At 43.4% G+C, this 16282-nt stretch overlaps 1 protein-coding gene across 2 annotated transcripts in view; it reads left to right on the top strand.

Annotated features, from left to right (window-relative positions):
* Positions 1 to 16282, top strand: part of cemip2 (cell migration inducing hyaluronidase 2) — a 75521-nt gene that overhangs the window by 46469 nt on the left and 12770 nt on the right. For both annotated transcript variants that reach the window (XM_020489629.2, XM_020489628.2), the window contains exon 16: positions 3800 to 3977. In XM_020489629.2, the coding sequence (XP_020345218.1) occupies positions 3800 to 3977 (178 nt within the window). The remainder of the gene's footprint in view (positions 1 to 3799; positions 3978 to 16282) is intronic.

Raw genomic sequence — 16282 nt, 5'->3', positions numbered from 1 at the left:
TCACTGCTCTAGAGGAGATCTGCATGGAGGAATGGGCCAAAATACCAGCAACAGTGTGTGAAAACCTTGTGAAGATTTACAGAAAACGTTTGACCTCTGTCATTGCCAACAAAGGGTATATAACAAAGTATTGAGATAAACTTTTGTTATTGACCAAATACTTATTTTCCACCATAATTTGCAAATAAATTCATTAAAAATCCTACAATGTGATTTTCTGGATTTTTTTTCTCATTTTGTCTGTCATAGTTGAAGTTGAACATTTTGATGAAAATTACAGGCCTCTCTCATCTGCACAATTGGTGGCTGACTAAATACTTTTTTGCCCCACTGTAAACAGTTGAAGTCGGAAGTTTACATACACTTAGGTTGGAGTCATTTAAACTCATTTTTCAACCACACCACAAATTGATAACAAACTATAGTTTTGGCATGTTGGTTAGGACATCTACTTTGTGCATGACACAAGTAATTTTTACAACACTTATAATTCACTGTATCACAATTCCAGTGAGTCAGAAGTTTACATACACTAAGTTGACTGTGCCTTTAAACAGCTTGGAAAATTCCAGAAAATTATGACTTTATAAACTTCTGATAGGCTAGGGGGTGGCAGCATCATGTTGTGGGGGTGCTTTGCTGCAGGAGGGACTGGTGCACTTCACAAAATAGATGGCATCATGATGGAGGGAATATTTTGTGGATATATTGAAGCAACACCTCAAGACATCAGTCAGGATGTTAAAGCTTGGTTGCAAATGGGTCTTCCAAATGGACAATGGCCCCAAGCATACTTTCAAAGTTGTGGCAAAATGGCTTAAGGACAACAAAGTCAAGGTATTGGAGTGGCCATCACAACGCCCTGACCTCAATCCTTTAGAAAATTTGTGGGCAGAACTGAAAAAGCGTGTGCGAGCAAGGAGGCCAACAAACCTGACTCAGTTACACCAGCTCTGTCAGGAGGAATGGGCCAAAATTCACCCAACTTATTGTGGGAAGCTTGTGGAAGGCTACCTGAAACATTTGACCCAAGTTAAACAATGGAAAGGCAATGCTACCAAATACTAATAGTGTATGTAAACTTCTGACCAACTGGGAATGTGATGAAAGAAATAAAAGCTGAAATAAATCCTTCTCTCTACTATTATTCTGACATTTCACATTCTTAAAATATAGTGGTGATCATAACTGACCTAAGACAGGGAATTTTTACTAGGATTAAATGTCAATTGGAATTGTGAACAATTGAGTTTAATTGTATTTGGCTAAGATTTATGTAATCTTCTGACTTCAACTGTGTATATATTTTTTCTTCTCAAATGTATTTAAAATTAATTGCAGAAATATCTAATATACATATGTATTCACACCCCTGAGTCAATACTTTGTAGAAGCACATTTGGCAGTGATTACAGAGTCTTTCCACACCTGGATTGTGCAACATTTACCCTTTTATTTTTTTTAAACTTTAAAAAAAAAAATCAAAATTCTTCAAGCTCTGTCAAATTGGTTGTTGATCATAGCTGGACAACCATTTGCAGGTCTTGCCATAGATTTTCAATAAGATTTGTCGAAACTGTAACTCGGCCACTCACTGTCTTCTTGGTAAGGAACTCCAGTGTAGATTTGGCCTTGTGTTTTAAGTTATTTTCCTGCTGAAAGGTGAAGTCATCTTCCAGTGTCTGGCGGAAAGCAAACAACCAGCTCCATTCTGTTTATTTTTATCTTGAAAAACTCCCCAGTCCTTAACCATTACAAGCATACCCATAACATGATGCAGCCACCACTCTGGAAATATGGAGAGTGATAATGTATCGGATTTGCCCCAAACATAATAATTTGTATTCAGGCCAAAAAGTGAATTGCTTTGCCACATGTTTGTGCATTATTACTTTAGTGCCTTGTTGCAAACAGGATGCATATTTTAGATTAGGCTTGCCATAACAAAGGGGTTGAATACTTATTGATTGAAGACATTTCAGATTTTCATTTTTAGGTAAATTGTACAAGTAAAAAGAAAAAAAAGAAAAAAAAAATCCACTGTGACATTGGAGGGTTTTACGTGTAGGCCAGTGACAAAAATCTAAATTTAATACATTTTAAAATCACACTGTAACACAACAAATTGTGGGAAAAGTCAAGGGATGTGAATACTTTCTGAATGCACTGTATACCCATTGATTCTTGAAGAATATAACTTATAAATGCCTCATGATCTTATTAAAATTCAAGTAAAATTATATATTTTTAAAAACACTAGGCTCAAAACATGATTAAAACTGTAATTTGGATGGTCAGTCCTTGCATCCACAGCTCTGTCTATGAATTTGAAAGTTTTCCCATCCCTCAGCTTTTTACCTAAACAAGGGTGGGTGGTTTCTTTGTTATGGTTTCAACTGCTGATTGCCACTTTAAGGCATGCAACGGGAAAAGGTATTCAAACATTTTGTAGTAAAAAATCTAACTAGTATTTCGCCAGGTAGTAGGAGAGAGGCGCTTCAGAGAGAGAGGCCGTTTCACCGGCTGAGGGAGAGTCCGCTAATCGAAAAGCGGTATAGTGAGGTTAATCCAAAGTAGATAGTTTCCAGAGGCAATAATCAGAGGCGGCATTGGGCACAGGAGACGAGAGGAAGAGTCAACAATAAGACGGCAATCTGAGGAAGGCTCCAGGCAGATGGCAATGACCACAACAGCACAGTCAGTCAGCTAATGTAGCATGCTAGTACTAAGCTAAGGTTGAAAAAACTTGTAGCCTACTATACAGAAAGCAGGACAAAAAGTTGACCAAACTAATTGGAGGATGAAAAACAAACAGAACAGATGAGTTACTAACCAATTAGAACAGGCAGGAATGATTTTCCACTTTCCTTTTGAGCCAGAGGCAAGCCTGCTGGTGCAGGAGAAGCCAGAGCTGCCTTGACTGGAGCAGCCGAGCAGGATCATGCGGGCCTCCACGTGTGGGGAATCTGATTGGTTGTTTACATCACACCTCCTCGTGATTAGAGGATTGTAGCTCACCAATGCCAACACTTGGTCTGCATGGCTAGTGGCTAACGTTAGCCTGTTTGAGCTAGCTAACGCAGAGTATATTCTCTGTATGACATTGTGAGTAGTTAAGAAGATATCTGAAGATAAGTTAGTAAATATTTTTTACAAAAATTTAAAAAACAACCATGTTTGTAGTTATAGGCAACCAGATTGTGACTGCAACAAATGTATTAAGTCTTTGACCACACTGTGTTGTTACTTTGTGAGTATAAAAAAAAGGTCATAATATATGGTGCCAAACCTGGCATGTCCCCTTTGCCACCCTTTATATAGCAGGACATTTCAAGGGTTTATTAAGGCTTAGAAGTTGTTGTTCATTTAAAGTGGTCGCTCTGGTCATGCTCGCCTGTGGCCACTACCTCACAAAAACGTGGGAACAGCTAATTGCAGCGTGCTCTAATTTCTCAGATGACGCCCTCGTTTTTGACGGCCCTGTTACCCCTCTCTGGGATTAATGGGCCTTTTTAGACACTTCCTGACCACCCTGTAACTGCTAGATGTTTGTGTTGTTATCGCCGCTGATGACGTCACAGACAGGATTTTCCCAGAGAGGGACACAACAATGTTCTCACTTTGATCTCCTTTTGTCATCTAGTTAGACAACGAGCTGATAATCCTAGCAATAGGCCTAATGTTTCTCTCCAGTGTTTTCAATAGCTATACATGACGTGTAGGTTGTCAGCTGATTCATTCGGGAAGGTCATTTTGAAGTTCATGTGTGTTGTGTGACTCTCGCGCTTATTTTTCCAAGGACATTCCCGATCCGTGGCTTCCAGATCTACGATGGTCCTGTTCGGCTCACCCAGAGCACTTTCCGAAATTATGTCCCGACGACGGAGCGCTTCGCCAGCGCAGTGGGCTTCAACCTGAAGAACACCTGGCAGCTCACGCCCCGCAACAACCTGTCCAAGCTCAGCTTCCGGCCCAATGTGAGTAGCTAGCACACCACTCCTCCTTTCATCCTAGAAGTGGGCACTCATTCACCACCCCTCGTGCATAGAAAAGCATTGGATTGGTGCAAGCAAGGTGGTGCCATATTATTTATGCCATATTCCTTACACCAGTGAGTCCTTTTATATACGAGGGGGAGTATATGAGTGCACACTTTGGGAGAAGGGCCATTGTTCTACCCCTTCTTTCAAATACTGACAGAATAATGATGTTATGAAATATACAGTATCAGTCAAAAGTTTGGAGACACCTACTCATTTTTACTGTTTTCTACGTTGTAGAATAAAAGTGAAGACATCAAACTATGAAATAACACATATGGAATCATGTAGTAACCAAAAACTTGTTAAGCAAATCTAAATACACTGCTCAAAAAAATAAGGGGAACACTTAAACAACACAATGTAACTCCAAGTCAATCACACTTCTGTGAAATCAAACTGTCCACTTAGGAAGCAACACTGATTGACAATAAATTTCACATGCTGTTGTACAAATGGAATAGACAACAGGTGGAAATTATAGGCAATTAGCAAGACACCCCGAATAAAGGAGTGGTTCTGCAAGTGGTGACCACAGACCACTTCTCAGTTCCTATGCTTCCTGGCTGATGTTTTGGTCACTTTTGAATGCTGGCGGTGCTTTCACTCTAGTGGTAGCATGAGACGGAGTCTACAGCCCACACGTGGCTCAGGTAGTGCAGCTCATCCAGGATGGCACATCAATGAGAGCTGTGGCAAGAAGGTTTGCTGTGTCTATCAGCGTAGTGTCCAGAGCATGGAGGCGCAACCAGGAGACAGGCCAGTACATCAGGAGACGTGGAGGAGGCCGTAGGAGGGCAACAACCCAGCAGCAGGACCGCTACCTCCGCCTTTGTGCAAGGAGGAGCACAGCCCTCCATGTGCTCGCCAGAGGTAGCCTGACTGCATTAGGTACCGAGATGAGATCCTCAGACCCCTTGTGAGACCATATGCTGGTGCGGTTGGCCCTGGGTTCCTCCTAATGCAAGACAATGCTAGACCTCATGTTCCTGGAGTGTGTCAGCAGTTCCTGCAAGAGGAAGGCATTGATGCTATGGACTGGCCCGCTCGTTCCCCAGACCTGAATCCAATTGAGCACATCTGGGACATCATGTCTCGCTCCATCCACCAACGCCACGTTGCACCACAGGTCTGGGAGGAGATCCCTCAGGAGACCATCCGCCTCCTCATCAGGAGCATGCCCAGGCGTTGTAGGGAGGTCATACAGGCACGTGGAGACAACACACACTACTGAGCCTCATTTTGACTTGTTTTAAGGACATTACATCAAAGTTGGATCAGCCTGTAGTGTGGTTTTCCACTTTCATTTTGAGTGTGACTCCAAATCCAGACCTCCATGGGTTGATAAATTTGATTTCCATTGATAATTTTTGTGTGATTTTGTTGTCAGCACATTCAGCTATGTAAAGAAAAAAGTATTTAATAAGAATATTTCATTCATTCAGATCTAGGATGTGTTATTTTAGTGTTCCCTTTATTTTTTTGAGCAGTGTATACATTTGACATTCTCAAAGTAGCCACCTTTTGCCTTGATGACAGCTTTGCACACTCTTGGCATTCGCTCAACCAACATGAGGTAGTCATCTGGAATGCATTTCAATTAACAGGTGTGCCTTGTTAAAAGTTCATTTATTTCCTTAATGTTTTTGAGCCAATCAGTTGTGTTGTGACATGGTACGGGTGGTATACAGAAGATAGGCCTATTTGGTAAAAGACCAAGTCCATATTATGGCAAGAACAGCTCAAATAAGCAAAGAGAAACCACAGTCCATCATTATTTAAGACTTTTTTGGTTACTACATGATTCCATGTGTTATTTCATAGTTTTAATGACTTCACTATTTTTACAGAAACTTTGAAAGTTTCTTCAAGTGCAGTCGCAAAAACCATCAAGCGCTATGATGAAACTGGCTCTCATGAGGACCGCCACAGGAAAGGAAGACCCAGAGTTACCTCTGTTGCAAATGATAAGTTAATTAGAGATAACTGCACCTCAGATTGGAGTTCAAGTAACAGACACATCTCAACATCAACTGTTGAAAGGAGACTGCGTGAATCAGACCTTCATGGTCGAATTGCTGCAAAGAAACCATTACTGAAGGACACCAATAATAAGAAGAGACTTGCTTGGACCAAGAAACACAAGCAATGGACATTAGACCAGTGGAAATCTGTTCGTTGGTCTGATGAATCCGAATTTGAGATTTTGGGCTCCTACCACCAGAGCAGAGTAGGTGAACGGATGATCTTTGCATGTGTGGTTCCCACCGTGAAACATGGAGGAGGAGGAGGTTTGATTGTGTGGGGGTGTTTTGCTGGTGACACTGTCAGTGATTTATTTAGAATTCAAGGCACACTTAACCAGCATGGCTACCACAGCATTCTGCAGCGCTACACCATCCCATCTGGTTTGCGCTTAGTGGGACTATCATTTGTTTGTCAACAGGACAATGACCCAAAAACACACCTCCAGGCTGTGTAAGAGCTATTTGACCAAGGAGAGTGATGGAGTGCTGCATCAGATGACCTGGCCTCCACAATCACCTGACATCAACCCAATTGAGATGGTTTGGGATGAGTTGGACCGCAGAGTGAAGGAAAAGCAGACATCAAGTGCCCAGCATACAGTGGTTGCTCCACTAAAAGTTGTGTGATTATGCTGCGTTACTTGGAGGTCATTTGTGGTTTAGTACAGTAGCCTGCGTCACCACTTCATTGCTCCAGACCAGCGCAAGGGGGAGTTAGAGCACTGATTATGCTTTTGGGTCCTACTGTGTCTCTAACTGACAATGAATGGGTGACATAAACCTAAATAGAAACAGATAATTGTGCACAACTTCAGTTTTACTTACTAAAACTGCTGTTTCGCTAAGGTTTTTATTTTATTTTGTTAGGATTATTTTGCTCCTACTATAATACTGTATTCCACTCCCGACCGGTCACGTTATACAGCGCCTGAGTGGCGCAACGGTCTAAGACACTGCATAGCAGTGCAAGCTGTGTTGCTACAGATGCCGGTTCAATACCTGTGCCGCCCTCGACTGAGGGACCCATGAGATGACTGTACTTTTTTAGTTTCTCTCCCTCTACAAACAGAAATAAATCATTCTAAATAACAAACTGGCTTTCTTTCCGAATTAGTAACAATGTCTCACCATGTTCAAGAATGTCCTTTTTCTTGCTCATATTACGTTATTTGAAAACAAAATCATCATCTCCAAAATATATATTTTTTAACAAAGTGATTTATTATTATTATTATTAATTTAGAATTCTATAAAAGCTTGTTGGATATTCTAACAGATATATTATTAACCCTGTTATTAGCAGGACAATATATTCAATCTGGACACTGACCCTCCAAAATGGAAGGAAGTAGAGAACGTTGTCCGACGAGCAAGAGCCTCGGCTCCTGGGCCTAATGGAGTACCATACAAGCTCTACAAGAACGCCCCGGATGTTCTACGCTTTCTTTGGAGGCTCATGAGGATAGTGTAGAAAGAAGGAAATAATACCAACGGCATGGCGAAGGGCTGGTGGTGTGCTAATACCTAAAGAGAAGGATGCGACAGACATCAGTCAATTCCGACCAATCTCCCTTCTCAACGTCGAAGGGAAGATCTTTTTCAGTATAATAGCACAGAGGCTGTCCACTTACCTGTAAAGGAACAAGTAAATTGATACATCTGTACAGAAAGCGGGCATTCCTGGTTTCTCTGGTTGCCTGGAACATACTAGTATGATTTGGCATCAGATACAAACATCTAAGAAGGACAAGAGAGACCTCTGTCATCTTCCTCGACCTGGCCAATGCCTTTGGCTCAGTTTCCCATGAACTCCTCTGGGAATCCTTCAACATTTTCCACGTACCAGAACCCATCACTACACTGGTAAAGGCCTATTTCCAAGACCTGCAATTGTGTTTCACAACACCTGACTTCACAACAACATGGCAACGCTTGGAAGTAGGCATAATGGCAGGCTGTACAATTTCACCTCTGGCCTTCACTATGGCCATGGAAGACATCACCAGGGCATCGAGATGGGTGGTCGGCGGTGAGAGAACTAAGGAAGGGCTCCGTCTCCCACCTATCCGAGCATACATGGATGACATGACTACACTGACCACCACTGCAGCATGCACCAGGTGGCTACTTGCAAAACTGCAGGATAACATCAAGTGGGTTTAATGAAAATCAAGCCAAGCAAATCTCGAAGCATCTCCATAGTCAAGGGACAGCTTAAAGATGTGAGGTTCTGCCTTGGAGATGACCCGATACCAACGGTGTCTGAGCAACCCGTCAAGAGCCTAGGTAGATGGTACAACGAAAGCATCCGGGAGAAAGATTAAGTGCAGCAAGTAAGGCAGGATATCGCCGACGGTCTTCAACAAGACCCTACTGCCTGGGAAGCTTAAGCTTTGGTGCCTACAGTTTGGACTTCTCCCCCGGGTAATGTGGCCACTCACCATCTATGAGGTCCCAATAACAACAGTGGAGAAGATGGAGCGAACCATTACCTCACCTGGAGGCACAATCAGGTCCTCGAGCCTGGCTGCAGCACTTGAGATCAAGAGGAGTGCAACCAATTAATTACCTCCAAAAACAAGCAATCCCGTCAAAACAACAACATTCATCCGGGAGGGACAGAAAAGGCCCAAGCATCCTCCTTCGAAGCCAGAAACTGGACACCTAGCCATGGGCCGGGACTGGAAGATGCTTGTCGATATTGGCCAGCAACTCATTTTTCCACCTGAGATTGCTTCTACCAACCTTAGGCCAGACATGGTACTCTGGTCCCCTTCACGAAAGGCTGTGTACATCATAGAGCTCACAGTCCCATGGGAAAACTCTGTTGAAGAGGCCTACGAAGCGGTCTTCTGGTCAGACTCCGGAGACGGGCACATCGTGCACCACTCCCTAGCATTCTTCTTGCCAATGTCCAGTCTCTTGACAACAAGGTTGATGAAATCCGAGCAAGGGTAGCATTCCAGAGGGACATCAGAGACTGTAACGTTCTCTGTTTCACGGAAACGTGGCTCACTGGAGAGACGCAATCCGAAGCGGTGCAGCCAGCGGGTTTCTCCACGCATCGCGCGGACAGAAACGAACATCTTTCTGGTAAGAAGAGGGGCGGGGGCGTATGCCTTATGGCCAACGTGACATGGTGTGATGAAAGAAACATACAGGAACTCAAATCCTTCTGTTCACCTGATTTAGAATTCCTCACAATCAAATGTAGACCGCATTATCTACCAAGAGAATTCTCTTCGATTATAATCACAGCCGTATATATCCCCCCCCAAGCAGACACATCGATGGCTCTGAACAAACTTTATTTAACTCTCTGCAAACTGGAAACGATTTATCCGGAGGCTGCATTCATTGTAGCTGGGGATTTTAACAAGGCTAATCTGAAAACAAGACTCCCTAAATTTTATCAGCATATCGATTGCGCAACCAGGGGTGGAAAGACCCTGGATCATTGTTACTCTAACTTCTGCGACGCATATAAGGCCCTGCCCCGCCCCCCTTTCGGAAAAGCTGACCACGACTCCATTTTGTTGATCCCTGCCTACAGACAGAAACTAAAACAAGAAGCTCCCACGCTGAGGTCTGTCCAACGCTGGTCCGACCAAGCTGACTCCACACTCCAAGACTGCTTCCATCACGTGGACTGGGAGATGTTTCGTATTGCGTCAGCCAACAACATTGACGAATACGCTGATTCGGTGTGCGAGTTCATTAGAACGTGCGTTGAAGATGTCGTTCCCATAGCAACGATTAAAACATTCCCCAACCAGAAACCGTGGATTGATGGCAGCATTCGTGTGGAACTGAAGGCGCGAACCACTGCTTTTAATCAGGGCAAGGTGTCTGGTAACATGACTGAATACAAACAGCGCAGCTATTCCCTCCGCAAGGCTATCAAACAAGCTAAGCGCCAGTACAGAGACAAAGTAGAATCTCAATTCAACGGCTCAGACACAAGAGGCATGTGGCAGGGTCTACAGTCAATCACGGACTACAGGAAGAAACCCAGCCCAGTCACGGACCAGGATGTCTTGCTCCCAGGCAGACTAAACAACTTTTTTGCCCGCTTTGAGGACAATACAGTGCCACTGACACGGCCTGCAACGAAAACATGCGGTCTCTCCTTCACTGCAGCCTAAGTGAGTAAGACATTTAAACGTGTTAACCCTCGCAAGGCTGCAGGCCCAGACGGCATCCCCAGCCGCGCCCTCAGAGCATGCGCAGACCAGCTGGCCGGTGTGTTTACGGACATATTCAACCAATCCCTATACCAGTCTGCTGTTCCCACATGCTTCAAGAGGGCCACCATTGTTCCTGTTCCCAAGAAAGCTAAGGTAACTGAGCTAAACGACTACCGCCCCGTAGCACTCACATCCGTCATCATGAAGTGCTTTGAGAGACTAGTCAAGGACCATATCACCTCCACCCTACCTGACACCCTTGACCCACTCCAATTTGCTTACCGCCCAAATAGGTCCACAGACGATGCAATCTCAACCACACTGCACACTGCCCTAACCCATCTGGACAAGAGGAATACCTATGTGAGAATGCTGTTCATCGACTACAGCTCGGCATTCAACACCATAGTACCCTCCAAGCTCGTCATCAAGCTCGAGACCCTGGGTCTCGACCCCGCCCTGTGCAACTGGGTACTGGACTTCCTGACGGGCCGCCCCCAGGTGGTGAGGGTAGGCAACAACATCTCCTCCCCGCTGATCCTCAACACTGGGGCCCCACAAGGGTGCGTTCTGAGCCCTCTCCTGTACTCCCTGTTCACCCACGACTGCGTGGCCACACACGCCTCCAACTCAATCATCAAGTTTGCGGACGACACAACAGTGGTAGGCTTGATTACCAACAACGACGAGACGGCCTACAGGGAGGAGGTGAGGGCCCTCGGAGTGTGGTGTCAGGAAAATAACCTCACACTCAACGTCAACAAAACTAAGGAGATGATTGTGGACTTCAGGAAACAGCAGAGGGAACACCCCCCCATCCACATCGATGGAACAGTAGTGGAGAGGGTAGCAAGTTTTAAGTTCCTCGGCATACACATCACAGACAAACTGAATTGGTCCACTCACACAGACAGCATCGTGAGGAAGGCGCAGCAGCGCCTCTTCAACCTCAGGAGGCTGAAGAAATTCGGCTTGTCACCAAAAGCACTCACAAACTTCTACAGATGCACAATCGAGAGCATCCTGGCGGGCTGTATCACCGCCTGGTATGGCAACTGCACCGCCCTCAACCGTAAGGCTCTCCAGAGGGTAGTGAGGTCTGCACAACGCATCACCGGGGGCAAACTACCTGCCCTCCAGGACACCTACACCACCCGATGCTACAGGAAGGCCATAAAGATCATCAAGGACATCAACCACCCGAGCCACTGCCTGTTCACCCCGCTGTCATCCAGAAGGCGAGGTCAGTACAGGTGCATCAAAGCTGGGACCGAGAGACTGAAAAACAGCTTCTATCTCAAGGCCATCAGACTGTTAAACAGCCACCACTAACATTGAGTGGCTACTGCCAACACACTGTCAATGCCACTGACTCTACTCCAGCCACTTTAATCATGGGAATTGATGGGAAATGATGTAAATATATCACTAGCCACTTTAAACAATGCTACCTTATATAATGTTACTTACCCTACATTATTCATCTCATATGCATACGTAGATACTGTACTCTATATCATCGACTGCATCCTTATGTAATACATGTATCACTAGCCACTTTAACTATGCCACTTGGTTTACATACTCACCTCATATGTATATACTGTACTCGATATCATCTACTGTATCTTGCCTATGCTGCTCTGTACCATCACTCATTCATATATCTTTATGTACATATTCTTTATCCCCTTACACTGTGTATAAGACAGTAGTTTTTTTTGGAATTGTTAGTTAGATCACTTGTTCGTTATTACTGCATTGTCGGAACTAGAAGCACAAGCATTTCGCTACACTCGCATTAACATCTGCTAACCATGTGTATGTGACAAATAAATTTGATTTGATTTGATTTGAGTGTAAGAAACTGCGTTACACAGAGTTGGCAGCAGATGCAACTCAGCGTGGCTGGAATGCAAAAGTCTGGCCAGTTGAAGTGGGATGCAGAGGATTCGTGGCTTCTTCCACCATCAGGTTGCTGAAAGAACTTGGAATCCATGGACAGGCTCTGCAGCAGACCGTCAGAGCAGTTTCTCAAGCAGCTGAAAGAGGCAGCCAGTGGATCTGGATCAAACGGAAGGACCCTTGCTGGGCTATATCTTCATGACCCCCCACCCCCACCTGAGAACCCAATTCAGTTCCCTCCAACTTGAGGAGGGCATATGAGGTATGCGGTCAGCTGTAGGGCTGGCTCAGGGAAGAGGACGCCCCTGCCTTGCATAGTCCCGTGGGAAATCTTAATTGGGCATGGGACACAAGCTAAGGCTTGACACCCTTTAGCTGGCCACCTTTGATGAGGGTGTTTAGTGATTGAAGGCACACTACTGAGGATGTGTCCCAAAATTGACATCTTAACCCAGTCTAAGAAATAAACCTCCCATGCCTCTCTGTCAACATCACGGCAAATCTCATGTGAGTGCATACCATATATTGGCACAATGGACCGTTTTTAACATCTCGTCCCGCGTTTTATGATTCTATTGGTCATGGCTCCCGAGTGGCGCACCATGGGATTGCCTTGCAGTTCTCCAGCTGTATCCACTGAAAGCACACAAGGTTTAAGGCACGATGGCAGGGGGCACGGGATGGGCCGCAGAGCCGTGCACAGAAGACCGACCTAGACCGACCTTTTTCTTGGAATAGAAACACCAAAATATTAATCAAATGAATTAAGCAACATTTCTTAAAATCAGTCCCATATACTATGTTCTTACAAAAAAGGTTTTAAAATCTCTAGTACAGCTACTATTGAAGGCTATAGAATGCTTCTCAAAGATGCCATCTGGTGGTCAAACTAGCACTAACTAGCATTAATGCTACCAGTGGTTCACACTTATTACACTTAAATAACGTACCATAGAATTCTGCTGCAACATTGCAAGCTGCACCGCAGTATGCTGCAACTTTTAAGGGACGAACCACTGTATGTGGGAACTCCTTCAAGACTATTGGAAAAGCATTCCTCATGAAGCTGATTGAGAGAATGCCTAGAGTGTGCAAATCTGTCATCAAGGCAAAGGGTGGCTACTTTGAAGATTCAAAAATATAAAATAAATGTTTGTTTAACATTTTTTTGCTTACTACATGAATCCATATGTGTTATTTCATAGTTTTGATGTCTTCACTATTATTCTAAAATGTAGAATATAGTCAAAATAAAGAAAAATCCTTGAATGATTAGGTGTGTCCAAACCTTTAACTGGTACTGTATGTCTGACAAAGGTCACCGACTGAAATATTAGTGTTTATAGAGTCTGCTTTTTTTAACTTTTTCATAATTCCCCTCTGAGGATCCTTGTTAAGATTTAGTGGCACTTGTGCTTTCACTGACAGCTTTGTTTTTAGAGTGCAGGGATCAGACACTGTTTTCCTGCACATGCTCTCCTTCCGTCTGTTTCTTTTTTTCCCCTGTTGGTTTGGTCCCATCTGTTGGTAGAATCCCCTTTGCCCTGGAACACAGCAGAGCTCAGAGTTACGGGGTTGGCACTTACAGACAGACACAGCGAGACACTGTCTGAAAGAGAGGGAGAGAAACACTGACTAAAAGAGAGAAAGAAACACTGTGACTGAAAGAGAGAGACACTGACTGAAAGAGACTGTGAATGTGTGTGTGAGAGAGAGACTGACTGTGAGAGAGAGACTGACTGTGAGAGAGAGACTGACTGTGAGAGAGAGACTGACTGTGAGAGAGAGACTGACTGTGTGAGAGCGACTGTGAGAGCAACTGTGAGAGGCAAAACGGCAAAAGAAGCACAACTGAAATTGATTTTTTTTAAATACAAAAATAGCACAGATGACAACTGGTTTGATGCAAATTCTGAAATTATAAGGAAAACACTTAGAACACTATCCAACCAAAAGCACAGAGACCCAAATAATGGTGAATTACACCTTCATTTATTGTGAGACTTTAAAACTCATAAAAGTACACTCAGAACCAAAAAAGCAAAGTACAACAGCAAGCAGCTGACACTATTTGAGGAGTCCATAAACACAAACTGGAAAAATTGGAAAGAATGAAAGAAAAATCACAACAAGAGGAATTAGCGATACAAAATGGTGACATATGGACAACCCATTATAAAACACTCTACAACACCGTTCAAATTGACACAAACGCAGAACGCCAAATTCATGAGAAGTTGAATGGATTAGAAAAAACTTTAAAGGACAATCAAAATCCATTGGACTCCCCAATTTCTGACCAGGAGCTCTATAAGAAACTTCAGGCCCTCAAATTTTAAAAAGCATGCTGACCTGATGGGATCCTAAATGAGATGCTCAAACTCACTAATGCAAAATTTCAATTGGCTATATTAAAATGTTATCCTGAGTTTAGGTTATTTCCCTGACATGTGGAATCAAGGACTCATAACCCCAATCTTTAAGAACGGAGACAAATTTGACCCTAACAATTACAGAGGCATTTGTGTAAACAATAACCTGGGGAAAGTTTTCTGTAGTATTATAAATGTAAGAGTTCTAAACTTCCTTAATAAGCACACTGGCTTGAGTGAAAGCCAAATTGGATTTATACCAAAATATCGCACGACTGATCATATTTACACCCTACACACCCTGATAGATAAACATGTCCACCAAAATTATATGGGGCAGCAGCGTAGCCTAGTGGTTAGAGCGTTAGCCTAGTGGTTAGAGCGTTGGACTAGTAACCGAAAGGTTGCAAGTTCGAATCCCCAAGCTGACAAGGTAGAAATCTGTTGTTCTGCCCCTGAACCAGGCAGTTAACCCTCTGTTCCTAGGCCGTCATTGAAATATTTGTTCTGAACTGACTTGCCTAGTTAAATAAAGGTAAATTGAATACCAAAATAGACGCTTGCTTTATCGACTTCCAAAAGGCATTTGATTCTATTTGGCATACAGGACTGTTCTACAAAGTTATTGAAAGTGGTGTAGAGGGTAAGACATATGACATAATTAAATCAATGTATACTGGCAATACGTGCAGCGTTAACATTGGCAAGAAAATAACATCATTCTTTAACCAGGGGCGGGACCTTTGTCAGGGTTGTAATCTGAGCCCTGCACTCTTCAATATTTACATCAATGAATTGGCCACTATTCTAGAAAAATCCTTAGCCCCTGGTGTTAGTCTCCACAATTCAGAGGTTAAATTCCTGTTGCTGACAGGTGTATAAAACACTGGAATGGTAAATTTGCAGTGGAAGAATGTGCAAATGACCTATGCCTGCTGTCACCCACAGCACATGGCCCTACAGCAGAGCCTGGACCTGAGCAATACTGCCCAACCTGGGCCCTGGCAGTAAACCCCAAAAATACTAAAATAATGATTTTCCAGAGAAGATCCAGATCTCAGGGAATTAGACCAAAGTCCTCAATTGATACAAAATATATAGAGTACTGCACACACTACAATTACTTAGGTTTAAAAATAAGCTCAACTGGACACCTTAATTATGCAGTGAATGAACTGAGAGAGAAAGCACGCAGGGCATTCTACACCATTAAAAACCCAATTCAAATTGAAATACCTATTAAAATGTGTCTAAAACTATTTGAATGTGTCATTGAACCAATTGTACTTTATGCCAGTGAGGTGTGGGGTCCCACTTCCAAAACAAGATTTCACCAAATGGGACAAACACCCCATTTGAAACCCTGCATTCTGTAAGAATTAGGCCAATATCCACTAATAATAAAAACTCAGAAAAGAGCAATTAAGTTTTGGAAACATCTCAAATACACTGACCCCCTCTCGTATCCCCTCTCATGACCCCCTCTCATATCTCTGAAACTGGAAACACTTATCTCCCTCAGTAGCTTTAAGCACCAGCTGTCAAAGCAGCTCTCAGATTACTGCACCTGTACATAGCCCATCTATAATTTAGCCCAAACAACTACCTCCCCCCTACTGTATTAATTTATTTTGCTTTATATTGTATTTACTTCGCCACCATGGCCTTTTTTTTGCCTTTACCTCCCTTATCTCACCTCACTTGCTCACATTGTATATAGACTTACTTTTCTACTGTATTATTGACTGTAT

The sequence above is a fragment of the Oncorhynchus kisutch genome, linkage group LG8, assembly GCF_002021735.2.
Source record: "Oncorhynchus kisutch isolate 150728-3 linkage group LG8, Okis_V2, whole genome shotgun sequence".
Classification (NCBI taxonomy): domain Eukaryota; kingdom Metazoa; phylum Chordata; class Actinopteri; order Salmoniformes; family Salmonidae; genus Oncorhynchus; species Oncorhynchus kisutch.
This window is presented reverse-complemented; position numbering and strand designations above follow the sequence as displayed.